The sequence below is a fragment of the Silene latifolia genome, chromosome 6, assembly GCF_048544455.1.
Source record: "Silene latifolia isolate original U9 population chromosome 6, ASM4854445v1, whole genome shotgun sequence".
In the NCBI taxonomy this organism is placed as follows: domain Eukaryota; kingdom Viridiplantae; phylum Streptophyta; class Magnoliopsida; order Caryophyllales; family Caryophyllaceae; genus Silene; species Silene latifolia.
Window position 1 is genome coordinate 56129125 of NC_133531.1, and position 15124 is coordinate 56144248.

The following is a 15124-nucleotide window of genomic DNA, read 5'->3' on the forward strand; positions in this document are numbered from 1 at the left end:
TGTATGAGTATAATTGATTAAACTTTTACTAATCAACTAATGAACAAGTAAGAACAAAGTAAACAAACAAACGAAGGAGAAGGAGACACACGGTTTTTGAAGTGGTTCAGTTTCACAAATCGAAACCTACGTCCACTATTCTCGATTAATAAATTTAGTACCTTTCTACGGATTATAAATTTACTAACCCAACTCGTACAACTAACTCTAGCTGTAACTCAATGAGTACCGTTAAATACTCGAGTGACTAACTTACGCTAATAAGAAAGCACTAATGATTCTTGCAAAGGTTCACGTTAATGAACAAGTAAGAAATCTATTGAGCACTATTATCTAATTATAACGATAACTTGACAAATGAACATATATATGAGTTTAAAACACATGGCCTTTTGAAAATAGCAAATCGGTTTTCTTGCTTGAAATACACGGTTTTGCTCTTTGAAAATAAAATCAATTTTATGCTTAAGGTATCTCTTTTAAATGTCGCAAAAAAGCAAAGTATTTATAGTAAGGAAGGAAGCTAGGCTAATCGGTTTTCACGAAACCCTTATAGCCGAAATAAGAGATGTGTAAACAAATCATATCTTCTATTATTTCTTCCCTTAAAGCCTAAAAGATAATAGAGAATATTCCAAAAGATAGAATATAAATTATTCTATTATTATCTTTTCCATAAATTCTAAGATATGATAAGATTTTCCATAACAAGAATATCTTTATCATAAATAATAATATTAAGTAAGATATAAAAGATATGTAGAGATATTCCTTACAGAATAAAATCTTTACAAAATATATCTTAGGTCACACGAGATATCACGGCTCATATGCCTCGTGACTCGTGTAAACCCTAGCTCAATATTAGATTAGAATTTAGGTTTTGGGAGTAGCTATATTAAAACTCTAATTAGTAGCATGGTCCAACTCATAAGTTGACCCAAAACGACTACTAACCAACGTTCAACATAAATCCGAACTCCGCATTAAACCGGGCTTTATTTAATAAATACTTTTACTAAAACGTTTAAAATAAACTTAAACAATTTTCAAAAACAATTTTGAAACAATGTATGTCGTGTAAAATAAACTCAACATCTCAATGTTATAGTAGAAGAGCTATAACATTGAGCTCTTTTACTAGTAATGTTATAGCTGCAAAGCTATAACTTTACCAATACAAGAAATTCACTCTTAGTTATTATTACGAGATAATCACCTATACTATTCTAATCTTCATAGGAGATCTTTGAGCATAGGCTACTTCATCATTCAAGCTTGATCAATCTTTAAATGAGCTTCATCCTCTCATGAACGCTTGAATAATTCTTCCACTATCTTGTAATATCTTGATCCGTGAATGAGGGCATGATCATGATATGTTCTTGTATACTTCCGTCACAATTCTTTAATGCTTGCGATTAGTAAGTCCAATCTAAAAGACTAAACAAACAATTACGCGCAACGAGTATATAAAATATAAAGCACTCTTGACATCATCAAAACATAAACATATATTCTATATGGTTCAACATTCATTTTATGTTGTTTGTAGGTTAGACTTTTGGTGATTTTCATATATTTTCCTCAGGTATCTTCCTCCTTTGTTTTTCCTCAACTTATTGCTTCCATCCACTTCTCATATCTACGTAGGTTTCCCTTTTTTATTTTCATCATGTTAACTTAAATGTATCATTGCAGATTTAAATTTAAGAGTGTGTCAATTGAGGAGATGAGAGATGATAATGAGGTGTAGACTTACCAACTATTTAGGGAATACGTAATATTGAATAGTCTATTCACTAAGATGTTATTGTTATGTTGGATGTGATGCGAGATTGATGTAAGTTTGTTGGAGTTGTATTGTTGAATATTTTATTCACTAAAATGTGCATGCGTAGTAGTGGAGTCGTAACTCTCGGATGTAAATGGATGTTTGAATTGTGGTATTAATATTTTGAGAAAATCGTTGTGCTAGTGCATAAAACTTTGCAGGTGTTTAATTTTGGGTTAATCAATTTAAAGTGAGCTTTTGTTGTATGTTAATACTGCTGCTGTTGTTGATACAAGATTTTTAATGCACTAATTTTGTAATTTTTAAAAAAAAAAATAATAAACATCAATAACAACGGTTATATGCCAAAAACCCGTTGTTAATAGTCAATTTTAACAACGGTTTTTTTAACATATAACCGTTGTTATTACTTTTAATAACGGTTTTTTTTTAAAATATAACCCTTGTTAAAAGTCTTCACAATTTTGGTGGGAAAGATACAACAACGGTTTTTTATATTATAACCGTTGTTATATCTTTCTCACCAAAATTTTGTCAAACTTTCCACAACGACTTACTCGCAACAACAACGGCTTTTAACCGTTGTGAATAATTTCCACAACGGTTTTAGTAAATAACCTAACCGTTGTAAATACCTGTTACAACGGCCGCTTTAACAACGTCCGCTTTTTGTTTTAACAACGGTTTTTACCCGTTGTTATAGCCTGTATCTGTAGTAGTGTTTAGTTGTTTTAGTAGTGTGAACATTTAAATTTGAATTTTCGAAATAAAGTAGGGAATAGCATGGAAATTCTATTTTTATAATAGGTAACTTTAATTACTCACTAGATTTATTTATTTTCCTTGTATAACTGTTTTCTCAATAAGTGACATGTCAACTTTTGATGAAAATTTATAATGCCACATCATCAACTTGGCTATTGCATTAAAGAAATATATGATATGATGATTAGTAAAATAATATTCTAAAAATTATGTTAAATTAAATAAATACTTTTAAAATGTTAATAATTATTTAGTGTACAATGAACTTATATATAAAATGATTTAATTATATGATTTAAGTTGAAAAGAGAAATTGAGTTAGATTTCACTTTTTGTCAAAGTTATGGGGCTTAATTAATACATTTGTAAGTTATGGGGCCTAATCTCACAATTTGTTGTCGTACGGGTATGGGTCTACGAATTTCAAACCCCTGACAGGTACACGACTACACGAGTACTGTCGTACGGGTATGGGTCTTATATACCATACCCATCGCCGTCCCTACTTATGTCCAACAACCAATGACGCATTTTTGCCTTCATAAATTTTAATGAACTATCCAAAATACCTTGTTTGTGGCTTGAATCTTTTAGTGTCGCTTCGAACAACTATCATGGGGTCTCAATAAGTGGATTATACATCCGATGTACTACCACCCATTTATATTTTTTGAGCATTATAATAAAGTTTTTGAACTTTGTTTTAAAAATTATGAGTCTTACTATAAAGTTTCTGAATTCATTTACTAAAACATTAAGCTCAAAAAATTACAATAAAACTCAAAAACATTACATATAAAACTTACATAAATTTGAGTTTTGACGGGAAAAAAAATTAAAATTAAAATTATAAACTTTATTAAGCTAAAAAAATATACACATATGCTCAAAAACAAATAGAGTTTGAGGTAATAAGCTCAGAAAAAATAGAAAAATGATCAAAAACAAGTAAAATCTGAGGTAATACATCCGATATATATTCCTTTTTCTCGGTCTCAGTGTCTCACTAATCGAATTAATAAATTAATTTTGAGCTTTTGTAAGGATCGAGTGCAATCAACCTAACTCATTAGAAACACAAGCCTGCTTTTGAACAACGTATAATGAAAAAGGTTTTGAGAATTAACGCAAGACTGAAAGAACATTTATATCCTCATGAACATGAGTGTAACCTGAATAAGGTACAAGGTTTTACAAAATTGAGTACATGAAAAGACCATGATAAGAGCTACAACTAGAACTTCACTCGAGAAGGTGAATCTGGCGTCAGATTCATCCACATGTATAATTCAACTACATCTTGTTCTTGTAACTTAGCAGCGTTTAATTATTCCTCTACTAACACTATCAACGACTCCGACACTGCAAGTTTACACCAACTCTAGAATGAAACATTACTCATGGCAAACAGGGTATTCCTGCCCAATATAAACCTTGTCCGGGTAAAATGACAAAATATTGAAGCTCAGTCTAATGGCGGTCATCTTCCACCAGCCAGAGAATAGAAACGGTCACCAATCGCTCTTCGTCTTCCTGAAGATGGATTATAGGACTTTGTGGGCCTTCCCATAATACCTGTTAATAAAAGGAGACTGAACGAAAAAACAGTCAACACCACAGTTTGTCGCTAAGCAGTAGCAAATCTATATAATTCTTTCAAAAAATCCAATTCATACAAACTATCCAACTTTTAGAAATATTAATTAATTATTATGCCGTAATCTGATCATTCTGATGGCAAATGTATACATTTGATACACATATGACTAAAGTTGTCATATAAAAACTCTAACTGATCAGCATATAAATGAGTACACATTTGAGCCACAAAGACAGCTTAGATTTTGATGAGCTTCATTCTTATGTCATGAGCAACACACATCTCAATGACTTTAATGCCTTCGGTAGCAGACTACATAAATCTTATGTTGTAGATTAAGTTACACAAAAACTCAAGTAGGGCATTTTATATCTTACACACAGGCCTATCAATTATCTGGAACTATAATCAAAGAATAGACATCAGAAACCACACATCTTCTATTCAAAGAAAAAGAAGAATCAGAACTGTACCTTCACTTGTGATACATCAGGGGAATTTGGTGTAGCCACAGGATAAAATTTGTAAAATTTAATGTTCTCAAATGCAGCTTTTGTTTCTGCACTCATCTCCTCTAATGCTTTCTTTCGAGCTTCCCTCGCCTGCAAAAATAGGAAACCATGCTACACTTCAGAAAACCAAATTATCATGTCAGGAAACCATACTACACTTGAGTAGTCATCCATCACATACCTCCCGATTTGTCTTTTTAGCTTCCCGTACTTTCTCTTTAATATGATTCTGACAAATATTCAAAAAGTTAGGTTCATTCATGTTGCTTTTAGAAGATAGAGAGCTTTCAGATAGTTCAATATGCAAACCTTGAAGTCCTCCTTGTGTTCTGAAGGAAGTGCGTCATCACTGATAAGTTTATCAGCAAATTCCTGGAAGATGTTGAATCAGTATAGCATTGAGTATAAAGACGCCACAGACTCACATACACTAAAGCCTCAAAAAAGCTAAAGACTTAATATTAATCCCTTCCAAATTTCATCTAGACATACAATTAATATATGTATTACATTTTTTTTTTCTGAAAAGTAAGAATTCAGGTACTACAGTTCTCTTTCTGATTTGCAAACTCCCCTCTTCAAAAAAAGAGCTTAGCAGACAAATACAGGAACATGAAGACCGAAAGAAAACATGGATGGAGATCCCGAGGGCAATCAGAAATATGACATATCTTTGTTGACGTAAGCTATAAGGATGATAAATCAGTTGCACAGGGATAGCAATTTCACACTAATTGCCATGAAATTCACTTTTAAATTGATGTCTCTAACATATGAAGGAGCAAAAAGTAATGAGAGCATATATCATTTGGGTGGGGGGGTGGGGATAAAAGCCCATAACCAACGGCTTATCCAACACAACTAAACTTGACCAAACACCAATCACTAAAGATACTACAATACCCCAGTGCCTCAATGGCTCCCGCAAATTGGTGGTAGTGGTGGGTTAGATGTACGCAGTCTTACCCTTGTGTTAGCAAACACAAAGAGACTGTTTCTGAATGACCTAAGATGAAAATTGCGTTGAAAACTACATCGAATCACTAAAGATATCAAAGAAATTAAAGTAGGTAAGTATAGGATCACAGCTACATTAAACATACTATACTTATATTATTAATATTTAACATGCTGCCACAAGACTCAAGAATATTCCTTCATCATACAATACAACATAAAAACTAACTACCGGCCAAAGCCTGCAGATTGTATGTGAAAGTCAAAGTGTACCTCAAGTTCATCAAGCTCCCAATCAAATTCACAAAGTACCTGGAAAAACAAAGATATGAATGGGTATAAACTGAAGCATAAACCACAAACAGAAAAGTGCTAACAAATAAGTCATTGGAAATTCTGATGAAATACAAATAATACACCATCAAGCAAATTCTGACATAACATCAGCTTGTTCTTACCGGCTTTGGCTCCATGTCGTATACAATTGTCACTTCAGTACTCTGTTCAAGCTCGTCTTCCAGAAAGGGATTGTAGAAATCTACCAGTTATAAGAGGGATTAGCATCATATGGTCTCAAGTGATTACATGGAGAAACAAACTCAAAAAGTAAATTAAATACATGAAAAGATTTGAAATTACACATATGACATATCAGAGTAGAAACTAATCCCGTCATCTAAGCCTTTGTCAAAAATGTTGGTGACCATAGTTTGGGATTATTGCGCTTCACATTTGGTTTTGAGTTCTTCAGAATTCAGATTGATCATCGATTTTAAGTCAATTTTGCCTTATACAAAAAAAAAAAAAAAAAAAAAAAAAAGGATAACATAGCCAAGACCACTACAAATAAACTTCAACATTACTCCACTGTGGCAGTGCCTCAAAGATTCCTGCTTACGGCGAGGTAAAGTGTGTTGGGCTTTGTGGCCCTTTGAATTTTTAAATACAATAGTCCAGTGTCAATGGAGAGTAAGCATTTGACTTAATTTGGGAATGGAAACAAACCAAAAACACTGCGAAATTAAGAAACTTCAAGAGTGCAAAAATTTTGGGTGGATGTGAATAACTTTTCGTATGGACCTCACAAAGGGATTAAAAGACATTAGCTCTGTAGTTTTTGAAAATAATTGCATAACCTCACTTGGGGTTGGGACGGGGGCGATTCTAGGATTCAGTGGACGGGGGTGCGAAAAATTAACGAAATTACGGAAGTTGCGGAAATATGTTTATATAATGAGAAATCTGGTTTTAACATAATAATTTCTTGTGTGATTGGAAAAAATATACACAACACAAATGGTAAAAAAAAACATTGAATAGAAAATGTTTACTAGGAGTATTGAACCCATGACCTTGATCAAAGAAAAACTACCCATAACCACTAGACCAACATAATTAATATGTCTCCTAATTACACAAAATTATACTCCCTCCTAGTCTGATTGTTGGTTCCCTTTCTTTTGGGCACCAAAATTAAGGAAATGAATTTGGACCACACAAAACACCTTACCCCACATGGAATTGAATTTGGACCACACAAAACTTACCAAAAAAGGAAAGAGGAACCAACACCTGACTAGCATGGAAAAGGAAAGAGGAACCAACAATCAGACTAGGAGGGAGTACTTATTTTTTAACAAAGGGGGTGCGGGTGCATCCCCTGCACCCCCTCCATAATCGCCAGTGGGTTGGGATGAAGCATCCAAGTTGAATACCATGTTCCTAATAGATACGTTGAAGGATTTAAGGACTATGCATACCTATGGGCCAAGAATTATGCTGAAGAACTCACTAAATCTTAACGAAAGCAGGACTTATAAAATAAAATATATCTAATTCTCCAATATGAATAGGTTATGTTGAGAACTCACAAGGCAGGCAGTATTCAAATTTCTTGACCCGCTCTTCCCTCAAATGCCTTAGTGCAGACCTGCAGTGAACATATTAATAATATGAAACATGTCCTCAACCTAAAAAATAGAATTAGTGTCTCAAATGGGTGGATAAACTGAAATGCACTAAAAAAGAGAAAGGTGAGGTTCCGAAGGAACCGGCAAAACAGCAAATTAATCTCACAATAGATTGCAATGCAAAGTACTGTCACACCCAAACAACTAAAAGAACATAATGCAAACAAGCACAATTGTACAAAGTTAGATCTTTCTAGGCCTCTTTGGTCACTCAATCAGCTCTGACTGATTTACTTAAGAAATGAAAATATGAAACATATGACCATATGCCGGAATTCGGAAATCAAACAAAGTTGCACGAAGAAAACACACTTTATAGCGCTACTAGTAGAGTCAAAGTCATGTTTGAACACATTTCTTATGTACTCCCTCCGTCCCAAGCATTTGTTTGCCTTTGATGTTCTTTGTCCGGGGTAATTTAATCAAAGGCAAAGCAGTTTGTCAACTAAAATAATAATTATTTTTTTCTACCACCAATCTAAAGAGGCAACAGCCAAAAAACAGTTACGATGATCAAGGTAGTACAAGAGGGTAATCAGTTACCTTCTCTGAGTGCAACCCAAGATAAATATCTCTGATTTCAGCCTTTCAACCATTCTATCCCTGTAGATAAAATCATAAGCTACAGTAAACAAGAACCTTGGGATATAAGGCCAACAAAAACAAGAGATGCACAAATACCAGCAGGTAGTGCACTAAAACAAATACCTATTCTCGAAAGGAATATATGGGACCCAGTCCATCTTCATACGCTTCATGGGAACTATTTCTTCAGCCTCCCTTTGGACAGAATTAATCCCAATCTTGTCTGAAGGAGGAAAGGGGGAAACAACCTGTTCAACAAGAGGTGTTCAATGCATATACGCAACAAAGTTAAAGGAATGTTGCAACCATGTAGAAAAATAACAAAACCAGCTGAAATAAAAAGAAATTAATAAAAGTACTTTGAGGTCTGAATACTATAAGAGCACTAGAGCAGCAATCCTATGTTATGATAACAAAAAAATCATGAGCCATGTTATGATTTTTATGTCATTACATTAATCATCCAGAATATAAAGCCAGAGCGACAGAGGAAACGTAAACGCGCGCGCAACTCTAACAGACAAAGCTAATAAAAAACAAAGTCAATACATAGCATATATAATCTTGATACTAGTAATGCAGATGAAGCGGAACATCCCTGAGACACTAAAGTCCGTTACTCATGATTTGACACATCTGCTTATCAAATTCTAGAGCCATAAAGTGGCAACAATAAAACAAAGGTGTTAAAAAAACTTTATATGTTCTCTATATGGCACAACAATAAATAACCAGTGTATTGCCACCATCGCAAATCAAACAAGGCAGGTAAACCACAAATCAAAGAACTACTATTTTCAAACTTCATACATGCATGTCGATAAAGTAACTTACCGCAACCACAGCAGGCACAAGTGTTAGTCGCATCTCACCATTGACTGGAACCATTTGAGCTGCATCCAAGCAAAAAGTGAACAAATTAAATGTGAGAGAAGTCGGATGAAAGTACATTGTTTAAATGGAAAAAAAATAGGATCAAAGAGGAAAAAGTAGTGTCGTGTAAACAAGAATTTGATTTAATGATGCAGAAAGCGATACATACGTTCTGAGCACCCAAAAAGGTACACTTTCTTGCCATGTAGATCTCCTCCTTCCTCAAAAGCATTCTGTCAAATATATGAGAAGTACACAAGCAACTCACATGGTGCAACATCTAACAATAGCACTAACCCGAAGGCACAAATAAGAATGGCAAACTAGGCTTTCTAATGTAACATACCTCCAAATTTGTAAAATCCCAATTGTGTTGGTACATCAAGTGTAGTTGATCCCACTGACATTCAAAACAAAGATTCAAAATTATTATCCACCACAACTCGGGTGAATTAGATAACGAGAATATATAAAGCAAAGTAGGCATGAAAAAACAGTTCAAACCTCAGTGCCAACTGGAAATACTTGTTTCCACAAATCCTCCTGAATACAACAATCGAGAAGAGAATTTGAAGACATGAATAATGATACCACAACAAAAACAAGATTGCAAAGACTGTCAGCTAAGTTAATTTCAAGTTGGCCCACGTGAAATCGTGAATATGAAAAATCAAGACTCTGCTACCACCCTACAGATCACAGGAGAAGAACAACTCTCAAAGCAAAGAACAAAAACAAGTGCTAAGCTTTACAAGAGAAGCCTAATCAACAAACACACAAAAAGAACACCATTTTCAAAACAGACCAGCCAACAGAAAAGTACAAGTTCACAACTTGCAGAAGAAGCAAATAAACAGGTACGGATTGTGCATCTGTATGTCAGATAACAAGAACACAACAGTCATGTTATTTCTAAGCCTTTGTATCAAAGACACAGGCTTTAAAAGCATGCAGACACAGCCTTTTGAAGTAGTGGCACATAAACTCATAAATCAAACACACAGGCCCTTACAGCGAAATGCAAGCCTTAATAACCCCATAATCATCACATGTACTGAGTATTACTTAATCGTAAACTCGACAATCAAGCTTACAAGCATTAATACCTAAGATAAAGCAGAAATCTAAACACCTAAAATAAAAAATTCATCTGACCAACAAAGATCGCTGGTAAACAGTAATCAACAACATGAAACGAATAAAAAAAGAATTAAGGATAAAGTAAACAACCAAATTGCGAGTATCTTCAAAGTACTCAGGTTCAGGATTAGGTTTAGAACGCTTGTTAGGCCGTTTCGAATCTTTCTTATCCTCCTTAACATCATCTTTCTTCAACTTTTGGTGATTCTCAGCTACCTGTTCCGTACTCTTTTCTTGAATTTGTTCATCTTTTTGTTCTAGCTCAGAAATTTGTTCATCAACAATAGTTTTGTCTTCGACTTGAGCATTCTTCTTCTTCGCGGCAGCACCTTTTCGTTGAGCAAGCTTTCGCTTCGCCATTAATGTCGGAAAGGATAAATTAGGGTTTGGTATTGGGGGGAATTAGAAGGGGGAGATGAGGGTGGTGGGGATAGTTTAATTTGAAGGTTTGGAAAGAGAGAGAGGCGGGAGGTTCTGTGAAATTGAGGTTTTCACTTTTTTTTTTTACGGAGTTTTTATATGTGTACAACGGGAGTTTCAAATTGTGCGTAAGATCAACGGCGGAAATTAGTTTTTGTTTTCAATTTTTTTTTGGGCGTGTTAAAGAATGACGAAACGATAATTAGTATATTGAACTAGTTTATGGAGTGTTTGGTTCGCATAAAGGTATTGGTATGGAACCAGGAATCAAACCAGAATGGTATGGGTTTGGAACTCGATCCTCATACTTGTGTTTGGTTCAATTCTGGAATGAGGATTCAAATCTTGTTGTATTTTTATTTTATTAATAAAATTTTGTACAATTTAGTTGTGTATTAATTTTCTACTTTAAATTTTGGTGTATTAATTAGTTAAAACTTTTTTATAATTTTTTTTATATCTGTTACTCTTTTTTTTTAATATCATAATATTTTATAAATCATTATTTGTATTTTTCCCGGCAAAAGTCTCAAAAACTAGTTAATTTTATGAATATGTAAAAAATATGGATCTTTTCACAACTTTTTTCTATTTAATTCTCTTCTTTTATTTGATACCAAAGGTATCATTCTCATAAATCTCATACACACCTCCCCCTTGGGTATGAGAAACTCATACCTCATAGGTTTGAGGTATGAGTATCAAAATACAAAAAACATGAAACAAACACAAGGTATGAGTTTGACTCATTCCAAACTCATACCTTATACCTAAAATTGGTGAACCAAACACCCTCTAGATCCCGCGCAATGAACGCACAATATTTATAGAGTTTTTTTTTTTTGTATTATTTTCATATTTCACGTCATTATATTTTGATATGAGAACAAATATTGAACTGTAAATTTATTCAAGAAAATTGAATAAAATTGAACTATAAAATAATAGTGACATCTTATTAATTGTTCATTTTTCTCGTTAAAGATTTAATAGTTTATAGTTTGCCTTTATTTATATTTTAATTAAAATATTATAGTTTAGTTTTTAGTGAAAATTATATAATTTGATGAAAAGATTAATTTTAATGAAAAGAATTATATAATGAAATACATTATATTTATTAATTTCTTTATTTAGTGAATGCAATTAAATTATCAATAGTTTCCTTATTTAAAAAGATATTTTTTTGAAGGAAAATGTGTGGGTTCACCTATTCTTTTAGTAGATAGGAGACTTCAAACTTGACCCTCTCCCGAAAAGACTATGATTACACTCAGTGTATAGAATATTGCGAGTAACATCATCACACATATGACACTTATGGGGGCATGAAATAAAGTCTTTTTTAATTTTCATTTGTTATATTTTGGAAGTCAAAATTTAGAAAATCAAATTTTAATCTTTTTTCAGATAATTCACGCGGTACCCCTGAAATTGGCCACTTTGCACAAAATACCCAAATTTTTTATCCGAAAAACTTAAAGAGCCCATAACTCGTGTTTATGAACCATAAAGTAAAGATTTTTTTTTTTCAAATCGATCATCTTTTCGACTACTACGATTTGAAAAAAAAGTTTGTCGAGTTTAGAACTCGTGACTAGGAGATATGTTCACTCAAAGTTTGTTCGGTCGAAAAAACTTTGACGCATAATAACTCCTAGTAGCGGAATCCAAATGCGACAATTTTTTTTTTCAAGTTCTCGAAAAGATGAGCGATTTGGAAAAAAAATCGTCACTTTTGGAACTCGTAAATACGAGTTATGACCTCTTTAAGATTTTGGGATAAAAAATTTGGGTATTTCGTGCAAAGTGGCAAACCTTAGGGGTACCGCGTGAATTATCCGATCTTTTTTTTTTCAAATTATTATTAGTATCTTTTTATACCATAATTTTTTTTTTGATTTGGTGAGATAATATTCTCATTCCTTCCTCTTTTACGTTTTTTTTTTCCTTAAGAACAAAGTGTACATCCAATTAACACCAATTCGTAACACCATCACTGCCTCCTTCGCACCAGCCAACCGCCTACGGTGCCTGAGACCTATCACGCCGGCGAATGACCCTGGCCACAAGTGGCGACGGAGACCTCTTCCCTGCCAGGCAACCTCCACCGGCATACCAATATCCTCGACCCCACCAGTAGAAGACCCAAGATTCTCAAGCCTCTGGTTGTACACCACCACTTCACGCCGCTCATCATCTCTTCGTCCTCCCCATATGCCGACTTTAGGAAGTTTCGCGGAAGGTGGCTCTGAGGAAGGTTCCTCGATTGAGTACAACAACACTCGATCGAGTAAGCGACTTCCCGACTCGATCGAGTGAAGCTTGACTCGATCGAGTGAAGCTTGACTCGATCGAGTGAAGCTTGACTCGATCGAGCGTCCAATCTTCTAACTTGTTTTCTCGTGTTCCTCTTCCTCTTGTTCCTTTGTCAACTCTCCTAAATTCTCATGCCATTCCTTTTATGCTCCATCTTGCCGACTCCGCGGTACTCCATTTCACTCTTTTGCTCCATAAATGAACTTATCCTGCATTAAATACCAAATAGCGGAAGTATCGACATTTTAGTATAAACGGCATATAAATGACACAATTAAGCATAAAACCGTCTCAAAAATGACTAAGGGGAGGCATAAAAATGTATATAAATATGACTCATCAAACTCCCCCAAACCATCTCTTTGCTTGTCCTAGAGCAAAGCATTACACAATACATAAGACAATCATACAAATGGTAAATGAATAACTCAGAGCTAATGTTTATGCACATACAAATCCCAAGCTATCCATATCTTTAACAAAGTAAGGGCAAAGGTGTACCAATAAAACAAATTCAAAGGCACGGGTAATAGAAAATGCAGCTCACGTCCCAAGTTATTGTAACACCCGCGAATTTCTCATTTTGACATTTATAATTTATTTAACCATTCTTACTTTATTTTATATTTTTAAAAAATTTAATTTTATTAATTTTATTTTAAACATGATTTTTATAAAAGTAATATTTTAAAGTTTAAATTATATAAAATACGTATTTTAGTCGGATAGTAATGATAGTGACAATAATAAAGATAGTTTCCGTCTTAAGTTAATATAGACTCGAGACTTTTTCCCGTCTAGCAAAAGACCGTCACATTTCACTTTTGAACCTAGTTTAATCCGGACCAACCAAAAATCGACAACACACTCACCTACTCTCTTACCCTCTACATTTATATTATTATTATTATTATTATTATTATTATTATTATTATTATTATTATTATTATTATTATTATTATTATTATTATTATTATTATTATTATTATTATTATTATTATTATTATTATTATTGTTATTATTGTTATTATTATTGTTATTATTATTATTATTATTATTATTGTTATTATTGTTATTATTGTTATTATTGTTATTATTATTGTTATTATTGTTATTATTGTTATTATTATTATTATTATTATTATTATTATTATTATTATTATTATTATTATTATTATTATTATTATTATTATTATTGTTTAGGTGATTTTTACCAAATTGGTTGTTTTAGGTCAATGTGGTCTTACTCGTTGGTTATTTGATTAGTCGTTTGTATAATGATACTTAAATAAGGAAATAATGCTTGTAATGTAAATTGACACGTAAGATTTGGTGACGCGGAAAACCCAATGTGGGAACAACCGCGGGAGGGACGGTACCCTGCCAAATATTGCACTAGCTTTGAATAGGAGGATGATTACAACTGAGATGGAATGTAAATCTTGCTTGTACGTGGTATTGGTTGAGTATCTTGAGTGAATGTATGTGTCCATCTTTGATTGCTTCCTTGGCTATTTATAGGGTAAGAACCCTAGACGTATCCTACCTTGATTATGGAAAGGAATATAACTTCCATAATAACTCTTTCCATAACGCACGGTCTTCCTCTATTCTCCCTGATCTCCCTGACTTCTCCCTGACCCCTCTTTCCTAAGTTCAGACGCTTCTTTTAACGGGCTTCAGCCTTCTTCCCACGTGCGTGCCGACCCATTCTCCCTTCCTTGTACTCAGCTCAATCGTGGGCTCCCCTTCTCCGATCCCTTCTCTTATGGTCCATTACTTGTTACGTGGGCCTTTCCTATTATGTGATTTTTAGCCCAAACAGTTTGCCCCAAATTTCTTGTGAAGTACGCTTCGAGGTGTCGAACAAGGAATTTACGTAACCAACTGCTAAAACCCTAAGCCGTCATTTGCACTCCTTTTCATGCAAATCCATCATCACTGCCGCCCTCCTCCTTATTTCTCGCGCCCCCCTCTCTCTCTTCCTTTATAACCTCAACTCCCTTTCTTTACTCCATTAACCATAAAATCATTTCCCATAAACTCTCTCTCTCTCTCTCTCTCTCTCTCTCTCAAATCCTTAACCTTCCTTCCCTTCTTCCTCTGTCGGCTTCACTGCTCCACTCTCGTCGTTCCCAGGTATTTTCCTTTCCCTTTCCTTTCTTCATTCCCATTTTCTCTTTCTCCG

General features: G+C 33.9%; 1 protein-coding gene across 1 annotated transcript; it reads right to left on the reverse strand.

Annotated features, from left to right (window-relative positions):
* Positions 1 to 3685: 3685 nt before the first annotated feature.
* Positions 3686 to 10697, reverse strand: LOC141586800 (protein HEAT INTOLERANT 4-like). Its single transcript, XM_074408151.1, has 14 exons — positions 10288 to 10697; positions 9562 to 9600; positions 9404 to 9457; positions 9227 to 9290; positions 9019 to 9077; positions 8308 to 8432; positions 8143 to 8202; positions 7501 to 7559; positions 6088 to 6167; positions 5903 to 5941; positions 4982 to 5044; positions 4854 to 4901; positions 4634 to 4762; positions 3686 to 4152 (listed from the first exon to the last, which is right to left on the reverse strand). The coding sequence occupies exons 1-14, from the start codon at positions 10555 to 10557 to the stop codon at positions 4105 to 4107; spliced, it is 1137 nt and encodes a 378-aa protein (XP_074264252.1). The 5' UTR covers positions 10558 to 10697; the 3' UTR covers positions 3686 to 4104.
* Between the last annotated feature and the right edge of the window lie 4427 nt (positions 10698 to 15124).

Coding starts and splice junctions, on each gene's coding strand:
- LOC141586800 (XM_074408151.1), bottom strand. CDS start 10,557: ATGGCGAAGCGAAAGCTTGCTCAACGAAAAGGTGCTGCCGCGAAGAAG. Junction 9,078..9,226: donor CCTTTTTGGGTGCTCAGAAC/GTATGTATCGCT, acceptor GCTTGGATGCAG/CTCAAATGGTTCCAGTCAAT. Junction 8,203..8,307: donor TATATTCCTTTCGAGAATAG/GTATTTGTTTTA, acceptor TTTTATCTACAG/GGATAGAATGGTTGAAAGGC.